The 12,103-nt window shown below is 45.3% G+C and overlaps 1 protein-coding gene across 3 annotated transcripts in view; it reads right to left on the bottom strand.

The window, feature by feature from the left end:
- LOC307211141 (ankyrin repeat domain-containing protein 40-like) overlaps positions 1-12,103 on the bottom strand; it is an 84,064-nt gene that overhangs the window by 40,282 nt on the left and 31,679 nt on the right. The window contains exons 1-2 of one of the 3 annotated variants that reach the window (XM_079967466.1): positions 10,426-10,572; positions 6,254-6,345 (exon numbers count right to left, since the gene is read on the bottom strand). The exons of 1 other annotated variant lie outside the window; for it this stretch is intronic. In XM_079967466.1, the coding sequence (XP_079823592.1) occupies positions 6,254-6,345; positions 10,426-10,557 (224 nt within the window). In that variant the 5' untranslated portion in view covers positions 10,558-10,572. Of the gene's footprint in view, positions 1-6,253; positions 6,346-10,425; positions 10,573-12,103 lie in introns of those variants that run through there. One more of the 3 variants, XM_079967467.1, reaches the window with a different exon arrangement.

Here is a 12,103-nt window from a genome sequence, read left to right as displayed (position 1 = left end):
GCAAAAATAAAAAAATAGAAAATGAATGTGCCACGTTTAACAGGGAAGGTCCTCTGATACAGGTCGGAGACACACACACACAGGCTGGGAGCCTCAGTGGCACCCCTCTGGAGGCTTTGCAAGGCAAAAAAAAAACCCTGGCTAGCTCCCCTGTAGCTCTGGCTCTGGCTTATGGTTTCTAGTGTATTTACCATGTTAATTGTCACATTAATTCACTTATTACAGTGCAACTGTATGACGTCCATCAGACTGCAGAAAACCCAATTTTATTTCCAAAAGAATTATAGAGATGGAAAGGGGTTTTGTAGGCCACCAAGTCCTAACCCATACTTGCATGCATAGAATCCAAAGCTTTGGCATCCCCCAACAGATGGCTGCCCAAAGACCTCCAATGAGGGAGAATGCCCATCTCCAGTAATTGGTTCAATTGTCAAGCTACTCTCACTGCTGAAAGGTTTCTCCTTATGTTCAGCCAAAAAATACTCTCTTGAACTGAAGCTCCTTCCATCTAGTTCTGCCTTCGGGGGCAGCAAAGAACTAGTCTGTGCTCTCTTCTACGGGGATAGACTTCCAGGTATTGAAGAGTGCTTTCATCCCCCCATCAGTCCTAGCATATCTTTCCTCACAGGACATTTACCATACTCCTCCTGACTTGTATTTGCTGCCCTCCTCTGACCGTTCCAGTTTTTCTATATCCTTCTTAAATCGTCAAATACCAAACTGGCCACAGTACTTTAGACGAGATCTGAATAAACTATTAGGTCTTCTGATGGCTTGGAAACCACGGCTTTATCGATGCAGCCTAAAATCACATTAGTCTTTTTTGCGGCCGCACAATACTGCAGACTCACATTCATCTTGTGATGAACAGCAATTCTGCGGTCTTGTTTTTACACACACTACTCCCTATACGGGTATTCTCTATTCTATACCTGTGCATTTGATTTGGGGTTGAGGATGTAAAACATTACACATGTGTCTGCTGAATTTAATTGTGTTACTTCGACCCCAGTTTTCTGTTTTGTCAAGGTTATTATTATTATTATTATTATTATTATTATTATTATTATTTTGAGGTATTAGCTACCCCTTCCAGATCTGCATGAGCTTCAAATTTGATAAGGAATCTTTCCAGCCTAGAGAGCTATGCTGCAAAATTGAAAATCTTATGAATTTCAAAGGAGGGATATGTTTCTGTTCACACCATGTTTTGGAAAGTGTAGGTTATGTATAAAATATGAACTAAATCTATTTTCTCCCCCTCATCCCCTATGACTGAGCTACAGCAAGTAGGAAGCCAATCAAGATTGGTAAACTCTCATCACTTAATGAGTGTTAATAAGGCTAAATGTCTAAATTTACTTTTAGCGTGGTTAGTTTGCATTGGGGTTAACCAGCTTTAACTGCCAATGCTTCATCCACCAAGATAATCTTGGTGAATTGTAGTTCAGCGAGTTCCTGAGAATTTTGTTACAGATCCTTCTCTTACACCAGGGGTGAGGAACCTGGGGCCCTCCAGATGTTGCTGTGACCACTGATCGTGTCGGCTGGGTCTGATGAGAGTTGGTGAGCCACAGTTTCCCCACCTCTGTCTTACACAGAACTACAATGCCCAGGATTCCTTGGGAAGAAGGAATGACGGTTAAACAAGTTAAAGCCTGCAACCCTAAACAAGTTTAAGACAAAGTAAGTGCTCATTGGGAATTAATTCTATGGTAGTATAGGCCCACATAACTTCAGCATGTTCACTTGCTAACTTTTATCAAGGAATAGGTATGTGCTAAGGGATGCGGGTGGCGCTGTGGGTTAAACCACAGAGCTTAGGGCTTTCCGATCAGAAGGTCGGCGGTTCAGATCTCCACGACGGGGTGAGCTCCCGTTGTTCAGTCCCTGTTCCTGCCAACCTAGCAGTTCAAAAGCATGTCAAAGTGCAAGGTCCCTTTACCTTTACCTTTAAGGGATGCTACCTGCCTAGTTGATATTGGGTGCATGTGGTATCCATGCCATCTTCCTTCCCTGTTCAGCTTTCAAAGAAAACCAGTCTAGAAGAACCCAAAAGGCTGCCTCTGCTATTGTACAAAAGGCTAATCCATCTGTGATCTGTATTGAGACATTTTACAGTTAAAGAGGAAGATGGGGACTGTTTGGCTAGAAGCATTTTTCTGCAACAGCCTCTGTTAGCTTATGGAGGATACAGCAGGAGGCCGCTGGCATTGTTTGCATTCCAGATGGGGAACAGAAAGTGTGTAGGAAGGTATATTGTGTTTTGTGCGTAAGGCTGATTCAGCTTATGCATGAACCACGGGAATGTCTGTGGAAAGTATAACTGACTAAATATGTAGTGGAAATGTTTTAACCCACTCAGGTTATAAAAAAAAAGCCTATTTGGCTAGCAGCAATGATCACAAAGACTGAGATTTAAGAGGCGAGTTGTTTTTGTGAAAGGTTAATTTCATAACAAGGAAACACGTTTTCAGTTGTTGTTGTTTTTAAAAATGGCAGTGTCCCATCAGGGTTAAGGCCTCAAGCTTGAAAAATGCGAAGTTGGGGTTCACAACTCAGCAGGCATGTCCTGTGATCCACAATTACACTACAGTGGTACCTTGGGTTATATACGCTTCAGGTTATATATGCTTCAGGTTACAGACTCCGCTAACCCAGAAATAGTACCTCGGGTTAAGAACTTTGCTTCAGGATGAGAACAGAAATCGTGCTCTGGCAGCGTGGCCACAGCAGGAGGCCCCATTAGCTAAAGTGGTACTTCAGGTTAAGAACAGTTTCAGGTTAAGAATGGAGCTCCGGAACGAATTAAGTACTTAACCTGAGGTACCACTGTATACAGAATCACAGATTGTACAAAATCCTGGTGAGGAGGATGGAGAACATGGGACTAGCAAAGATGCCCCATATTGTTCTGTACTTGTATTGCAGTACTGATGCTGCTGGAGGAATCCTCCTCAGCCAATTCAGGCTTACATCACAGCTTGCAGGATGGGTCAAACAGTGGGAGATGGGGGGGGGGCTCCTCCAGTGCATTAGAGGCAAGACTGGCACTGCTGTTAATGACCCAGCCTTGTACATGAGCACGATCCACCACCACCCCCAGCCACCAGTTCTTGGAGCATTCTCTCCCCCCCCCTCCCCGCCATCCCTCAAAGCCTGGCAATAGGCAGGCCAAGCCTCCTAGCTGAGATATTTCTAAATGGAAGCCGTCTGCTATGGGCATTTTCCTCTAAAAAGATTCCCTCTGTTGCCGGAAGGAGGAAATAACATGGGAGCTGGAGAGAAAGGACTTCAGTTCTCTTCACAGCTCCATTCAGCTCTGGCACGCAGTGGCCGAGGATGGGCCATAATGGGCCACTTCAAACTGCAAAGGCCCAACACAGCTGTCTGACTTGCTCGGTTGTCAGCGCTGGCCGCGAATAAGGCCTCTTTGTTTTACCCTTCGGTGGCTAAGGAAGGCTTCAGAACAAACTTGCTAATTCAGAGGAAGGGGGCAGAGGGGGAGGGGGAGGATTTGGCAGGGGGAAGGGCCTAAGAAAAGAAGCAAGTCTTTCACATGGGCCCCCCAAAGTCCAGCTCCCTGGCAGTTTGAAATCCTGATGAATACGTGTTGCACCTGTTTTTGAAGGGGCCCCTTTCCCACCCTCCCACCCCCACAGCACCTCCTCCAAGGGCCCGAGGATGCAGGTATGCAAGGAGCACTGGGTAGGCGTTCCCTTTCTCCTACATTCTTCCCACTGTCATTTATAATTTGTCATGCCAACAAGTAAAGCCATTACATTTGGCTTGGGGAAAACATATTTGAGTTTAGGGTGCCTCCAGAATGAGTATTTTGCAGGAGGGATTCAAGTGCATTCCAAGGAAATTAGGTTCGGGCAACAAAAGTGGATTAAGGCACTCTGTTGCCCTGGCACTCGAAATCTACCGTATTTTTCCTTCTATAACACGCAGATTTTTTCTCCTAAAAAGGAAGGGGAAATGTCTGTGCGTGTTATTGAGCGAATGTGTGGTCCCTGGAGCCAAATAGTGCAAGGGGAGGCAAAAAAAAGCAGGCAAAAATCAAATCGCGCGTCTCCTAGAAGGGAAACTTGAAAAGAGGAAGCGGCTGCTTTCCGGCATTCTGCCTCAGGGTCTTACTGCCCACCCACCTCTGTTTCCTTGCTGTGTTTGCTCAAACGGAACAAAGAGCAGGGAAAGCCCCTCCCCTCCAGGCAAGCAGAGGGGAAAGCTGAAAACATGCAGGAGAGAGAGAGAGAGAGAGAGAGAGAGAGAGAGAGAGAGAGAGAGCTGGCTGGCTTGGGTGGGTAGGTGAGGGAAAACTTTTGCCTTCCTTTCCTCCCTACCCCTCTCCTGCATTCTTAGCCAGCTGCTTCTCTGCACACCCCTCTCCTGCTCCTTGTCCCTTCTGTGTTTTTCCTTCCCTCCCCACTTAAAATGTGGTTAAAAAGCATGGATCCACATGGATCCTCAGGATCTTTGCATTGGGTCAGCCCAAATTCACCATCAGATCACACAGCATGTCCATGGCTACAGCCTGCCCCCAAAAAATCACGCACCCTCTGTTGCCTGGGGCTGCAATGGTGCAAAAATGTGGTTAAAAAGCATGGATCCACATGGATCCTAAGGATCTTTGCATTGGGTCAGCCCAAATTCACCATCAGATCACATAGCATGTCCATGGCTACAGCCTGCCCCCCAAAAATCACGCACCCACTGTTGCCTGGGGCTGCAATGGTGCAAAAACGTGGTTAAAAAGCATGGATCCACATGGATCCTCAGGATCTTTGCATTGGGTCAGCCCAAATTCACCATCAGAGCACATAGCATGTCCATGGCTACAGCCTGCCCCCCAAAAATCACGCACCCACTGTTGCCTGGGGCTGCAATGGTGCAAAAACGTGGTTACAAAACATGGATCCACATGGATCCTCAGGATCTTTGCATTGGGTCAGCCCAAATTCACCATCAGAGCACATAGCATGTCCATGGCTACAGCCTGCCCCCCAAAAATCACGCACCCACTGTTGCCTGGGGCTGCAATGGTGCAAAAACGTGGTTACAAAGCATGGATCCACAGGGATTCTCAGGATTTTTGCATTGGGTCACCCCAAATTCACCATCAGATCACATGTCTGTGGCCACAGCATGAAGCACAAAAATGATACATCCACTGTTTCATTCAGAATGTTTTTTCCCTCGTTTTCCTCCTCTAAAAACGATGTGCGTGTTATGGTCAGGTGCGTGTTATAGAGCGAAAAATACGGTACCTTTAAAAAACCCACAATAACATAAGACCTTTTTGCAGTTAGGAAAGTGATGGGGAAATGCATTGAAAAGTGTGAAATGAACGGACAATTGACAGGAAAACCTGTAAACACTATGTAACCAAATCAGGATGAATGCTCATTGGCTGATTACTTCCCTCTGAACAAATGCTCAGTAAAAACTGGATACAGTCAAAACTCTGCCTAAGTACAGTGCAGACAAATCAGAATGAATTCTCTTCTGGAGGAACCCTCAGAGAACTTGTCAGTTACTTGAGGGTCTACTACTAAGAAGCTGCTCTCTGGGCCCATCAGTAGGAGGTTGACAGGTACCAGGGACAAGGTCTTTCCCACTCTAGTCCCCATGCCTGTGGCATTCACGTCCCAAGAAAATACAGGAGGCCCATCTCTATTTTTAAAAGAAACATTGTCATTTCAATCTGCTTTTTAAAATTGATCAATTATTGCAATTAACAGCTGCAGCTCAGTTTGAAAGTGGCATAAAGTGGTTTTAATTTTATGGTTCTATATATTATTAGGGTTTTATAGAATTTTGTTACACTGCACTAGGAATGAATTGGGTCCTGGAAGATGGTAGCCAAGTCACTTAATAGAATAACTAATTGATAGCAAGAAAGCTAAACATGATGTTGAGAAGAAGGCAGGAATGCAAGAGCAGCTATTAATTTCCCTGCAAAGCTAGCAGTAGTTGGTTTTTGGGTTTTGTTTATTTTAATGAATAGAGGTTTTTAAGCAAAATACTAATGTTCCTCTACTAAGGATGCTGTAGTAGTAAGATTCCTGCATTGGCAGAGAGCTGGATCCCTGAGGTCTGACTGTATGATTCTAAAGAAAGAAGATTAAAACCCTTTCACAGAGTTTGGCCTCTCTGATCAGCAAAGCACGAGGCTGCTAATTAATAATAATAATAATAATAATAATAATAGGCAGGAGAGCCTGGTTTCTGGTTCATAACAAGGACCTACCTGGCTGAGCATCCTGTTTCCCACAGTGGTGTTCCAGATTCTGCTGTGGGAACCCACAACTGGCATACAGAGGAGGCATGCTGCCTCTGATCCTGGAGGAATAGAGTCATCACGATTGGCAGCCATCAAAGAAAATGGACGACAAAACCACCTCTAAACTATGGGAGATCTTAATCATCACAGCACTCTAGTTATCAAGCCGAACTGGCCCTAAGTAGGCTTAGAACTGCAGCCTTAAAAACTAAACGTGGATTTAGGTAAACAAAATATGGATTCACTCAGGGGATAAGAGGGCATGTAGTGTGTTGTTGGTGTGCAAAATCCCAAAGCGTAAGCTGAGAAATACTGCACACAGAGGTAAAGTCCATTGCAAAAAGGGAATGGTCATATACAAAGCCAGATAGCCCAAGAAGAGCTTGTGGGACAGCATGCAGGTATTTCTACCTGTTTACAGGTATTTAGAGACAAACAAACAGAAGCATCGTGGCTGAGAACCTGGCAGGTACCATGGATATAGTTTTAAAGTATGAACTAAAAGGCAAAAGGCCATGTAGCGGAGGAAAAGGCATAGGCTCATGTACATGTGAGCAATGGTCTAGGTAGAACTCCAACTCCCATCAGTCCCAGCCAGTGTGGTCCTTGGAAGGGATGATGGCAGCTGGAGTCCAGCAACACCAGGAGGACCACAGATTCCTTATACCCGTGGTCTAGTTTAACCCTCAGACAGAGCAACTTGCTCCACGTATGCACCAGGCTTGGAGACTGGGTTACAAGCTATAAAAGAGAAGCGGACGTCCTCCTAGTTGCTTCTTTTCTCGTGCTGTTCCTGTCCTGTCCCTCCTGCCCCACACACAGGAAACTACCAACTAACATATATGGAAGCGACCCAGACCAGCATGTCGGGGGGACCTACCTGCTTTTGTTTTCTCCTGAAACAGAGTTAAAAAGGGGTAAAGGGACCCCTGACCATTAGGTCGTCGTGACCGACTCTGGGGTTGTGGCGCTCTTCTCACTTTATTGGCCGAGGGAACCGCCGTACAGCTTCCAGATCATGTGGCCAGCATGACTAAGCTGCTTCTGGGAACCAGAGCAGCGCACGGAAACGCCGTTTACCTTCCCCGCTGGAGCGGTACCTATTTATCTACTTGCACTTTGACGTGGTTTCGAACTGCTAGGTTGGCAGGAGCAGGGACCGAGCAACGGGAGCTCACTCCGTGGCGGGGATTCAAACCGTCGACCTTCTGATTGGCAAGTCCTAGGCTCTGTGGTTTAACCCACAGCGCCACCTGTGTCAGAAACAGAGTTAAGGAGTTTCAAATTGCCAGCTTCAAATTCTGAGCAGGTTTTTTAAAGACTTTTGCTGAAACAGGAGGGTGTTTCTAAGGTCATTGCAGTGCTGCGATGAGGAAAACCGCACCTGGAACATTTCTCCTACATAGGTGCAGGATTGATTTCTTTGCAGAAAAAAAAAACGCAAGGTGCAAAGTGGCCTGTCAAGAGACTGGACTTTTATCCAGAGCCAGCTGCAGAAGGTAGCAAGGCCAGGCTTTGCTGGGCACTCTCAAGACTGGCGAAGGGGACACAAACCACAACCCCTACTCCACATGGGTAATAATCTGTCCATTTGGGTTACTCTCAGCTTCTCATTGCATTTGCTTGTTTCCAAGAAGACATCACACAAATTCAATGCACATTTCTCCAAATAAACACATGTTGGTATGCCTTATATTCATATATCTGAACGCAACTACCCCCATGTAATTTGTGTGTTGTGTGCGGCAGCCTGTGTTCAGAATGGCAGCCTTCATTTCCCAACTGGGAAGTAGTCACTGCCTGCTATTCACCTTATTTTCAAGAGCCAGGGAGCTCCAGGGGCAGGAAATGGTTAACCCTGCAATGAAAGAGGCAGCAACGCAGTCCCTCTGGGAGAAGCAGTTCCAGCTCCTGAACTTACTATTCATGCTCTTCTAAATGCCTATCTGTTTCCTCTCAGGCACTGTAAGGCCTGGAAACACACACACACACACACAGAGAGAGAGAGAGAGAGAGAGAGAGAGAGAGAGAGAGAGAGAGAGCGCAAGAGCGCCCAGGATATTTTCTAATTCTAGAACTGCCAGGATCATGAAATATTAAAAATATCCGCCCATGCAATGCACTGTAAGGCTGGTTTCCAACGGGTGCCAGGGCCCAGGATGGTTTCCTCAATTGTTTAGTTATCCCCTGTCAGCTTGTTTACACCCCCAACCACTGTGCAAATAAAATGCAGGGTGAGCCATCCTGCCCTCTCTGCTAGGTCACAGGTATTCATAAGGTTTCCACCTCTATTTTCCCACCCCCACCCTTCCACTGCAGGAAAAGAGTTGTATGATAGGAAGACATTCAGCAGGTAAAGTCTACACACACACACACACACACACACACACACACACACCACTGAATTTACAGGCTGGAGAAAGCAATGCCTTTTACCAGCTGAATCTTATGCATTTAAATTACTTATGAGCCATTAAACTCCGAGAGAGCAGTTTGCAAATAAAACCAACGGAGCAACATACAATTAAGAACAACTACAACAGAGCAGAATCAAAGGACAACACAAAACAACATTTAAGAGCAAGCTCTGCTTGTCATACAGCTGTTTAAGGCACTGAAGCTCTGACTACTGGAGTGGGCAGAGCTATTTCCAACCCTCTACACACACACACACACACACACACACACACGCAATACTCACAGTGATTCACTGTGTCTCAGTTCAGGTCACTATGTAACTACTGTGCTGGTGTGTTGTGTAGGCACAAGTAAGGAAACAGCAGCTGGAACTAAGGAGGGCAGATGTAAAACAGGACAGGGCTCCTTGCACCTTCAGTTCTAGTCATGTAGACAATAGAAGTTCAGCAGGTGTCATCTGCATGACAAAAAAAGGATAGTTTGCATGCAATTCCCTTTGGAGAGCCAGTGTGGTGTAGTGGTTAAGAGCGGTAGACTTGTAATCAGGTGAACCGGGTTTGCTTCCCTGCTCCTCCACATGCAGCTGCTGGGTGACCTTGGGCCAGTCACACTTCTCTGAAGTCTCTCTCTCTCTCTCTTTTTAAATAATTTTTATTAACAGACCAATCAAATCGCATTAATTCCAAATTACAGAGCCAAATTTTAAATTTTTGTTTGGGGTACCCATATTTCAAATTCCGAAAGGGATCCAATCATCTTGTTGCTGCTGCTTTAATATCCACAACTCTGTCCAAATGATGTTCACAATTCTGTCCAATCCTTTCTTGTTGTTTTCCACATCTCTTCTTGTTACTTTCATATATTTTTCCTTTTTCTTTGTGACCTCTGATAGTCTCTGCAAGCGAGTTAAAGACAAATGTTTTTGTAGTCCTGTGTGGGTTTTTCTATTCATCCAAGAGTCATATTCAGACGGCTGCTGCCTTTCATCACTTCCATAGAGAAAACAATTTTACCATCCATTCGTTAATCTTCGCAGGCCTGTCACTCCCTTTCTTGGTCTTCCAAGGAGGTTCTGCCAGGAGTCCAATATGATAACCGCCATAGCTTCCTCCTCTTCGATCATCAATCTTTCGACAAAACCTGCCAACATGGCGACTCTCTTTTTATAGCTGCGTCATTCCAGAAGCCCTTATTCTTTTCCAAGTCTCCATAAGCCAAACCTTTGGTTAATAGTTCATTTCCACACAGTTTTTTAATCATCCTGCTTATAGTCAATTGTGCAACGGTTCTTTCTTGGGGAGAGGTTGTTAGGTAATCACATAGAGGAAAAAAAGAAAAGTCCCACCCCCTTCCAGTCCCGTTCCGACATACCGACCCTTTGATGTATCTTCTTCTTGATTTATTGTCCTGTTGAATCCAACCCGTCGCTCTACTTCACAGAGGTCACTTTAATTTGCAGTCTTAACTCCCGTTCTTCACTTGAAATATGTGCATTTGCTTCTCTCCAATTGTTTGTTTTGAGCTCCTGCAACCAGTTCGCGCGATCAGAGACAGCGTCTAGGAGAGCCGTCTCCCACGGGTGCTGTGCGCCTAGTGCCTTCACCCCCTTCTTTCGAACTCAGGGATGATTTATGGCAACAGCAGGCGAGGCAGTGTTTCCCCATTCCCTGGGGTAACAAGGGAGGCTGCATACTTCTCTGAAGTCTCTCAGCCCCACTCACCTCACAGAGTGTTTGTTGTGGGGGAGGAAGGGAAAGGAGAATGTTAGCTGCTTTGAGACTCCTTTGGGTTGTGATAAAGTGGGATATCAAATCTGAACTCCTCCTCCTCTTCTTTTCTATGCAACTTGCCATGCAGCGTAAATTCCTTCTGCTACACAACTATCTATTATAGGTGCAGGAGTCCTGTGCTTATTTTCAGCTGCCCATCCTGCGCTGCATAAAAACAACAGAGGTAGGTTCAGGGCTAAGTCAAGTAAATGGGAATACTAGATTATGATCTATCAAAATGCCCTGCTCATTAGCTTCTCAGCTCTGTAGCTATTTACATCTGGAGACAAAGCACTACACTCCAGCTCAGCAAAGCCGTTCTTAAAGATAAGTTAGCCTGTGTGCTTCTTAAGTAAATTGTGCTTCTCCACTTCTGACAAGAGAATCATAACTGTCCATACTGTGAATATAACATGAGTCGGGGGAAATGTTCAGGGCTTATTCCCTTGGTACATTTGTGCTAGTAAAGAAAATCTCTACTCTCCCCACTGTTCACTTACGACACTCCTTAACAGATTGGAGAACTGGGCCAAAACTAACAAAATGGATTTCAATAGGGACAAATGTACACTTAGGCAGGAAGAACCAGCTGCACAAATAAAAGATGGGGGACATCTGGCTTGCCAGTAGTACATGTGAAAAGGATCTATGAGTCTTTGTAGACCACAAGCTTAACATGAGTCAACAGTGTGATGCAGCAGCAAAAAAAGCTAATGCTGTACAGTGGTACCTCGGGTTTCATACGCTTCAGGTTACAGACTCCGCTAACCCAGAAATAGTGCTTCAGGTTAAGAACTTTGCTTCAGGATAAGAACAGAAATCGGGCTCCAGCGGCGCGGCAGCAGCAGGAGGCCCCATTAGCTAAAGTGGTGCTTCAGGTTAATAACAGTTTCAGGTTAAGTACGGACCTCCGAAACGAATGAAGTACTTAACCTGAGGTACCACTGTTCTGGGTGCCACAGTTTAAAAAGGATGTTGACAAGCTGGAATGTGTGCAGAGGAGAGCAAGCAAGATGATCAAGGGTCTGGAAACCAAGCCTTATGAGGAACAGGCTAATGTTTCACGACACACATTTGGAAAGCTCTGAGCTAAGAGAATTGAGTATGTGACAAAAATGAGATGAGATATAAAAGCCATCTTCCAAAATCTATGTGGCTGCCACATGGAGGATGGAACAAGCTTGTTTTTTTCTGCTCCAGAGGCTAGGGCACAAACTAGTGGATTCAAGGAGATTCCAGCTAAATATAGGGAAGAATTTACTGACAGTAGAAGTCATTTGACAGTGGAACAGACTTTCCCAAGAGATGGTCTGTGGCAAAACCTACAAACCTTACATGCTGTTTGTTACACTCCAGAATTCATTCTGACACCCGATTATAATATAGCAATAACTTTCAGACTGAGTGTAGTGCTTAAATACCCTACACTTTTTGGGGGCTCACAGCTCTCCAAGGAATGAAAATCTGGGGCTGGAACCCACACGCGAATGAAACCACAATCCTCCCACAGACCTCAGATTCACTTTCTGGTCCACTAGCGATAAGCACTTTTCCTTCTGTTCTGCTAAACCACAAATGCTTGGCTGCCAAAGGGAAGAGGAGGAGCATCTTTACGAAATGCAGTGCCAAG

Source organism: Podarcis cretensis (assembly GCF_951804945.1).
Source record: "Podarcis cretensis genome assembly, chromosome: 2".
NCBI lineage: Eukaryota > Metazoa > Chordata > Lepidosauria > Squamata > Lacertidae > Podarcis > Podarcis cretensis.
Note: the sequence above shows the minus strand (reverse complement) of the source record. Positions and strands in the feature narration are given on the sequence as shown.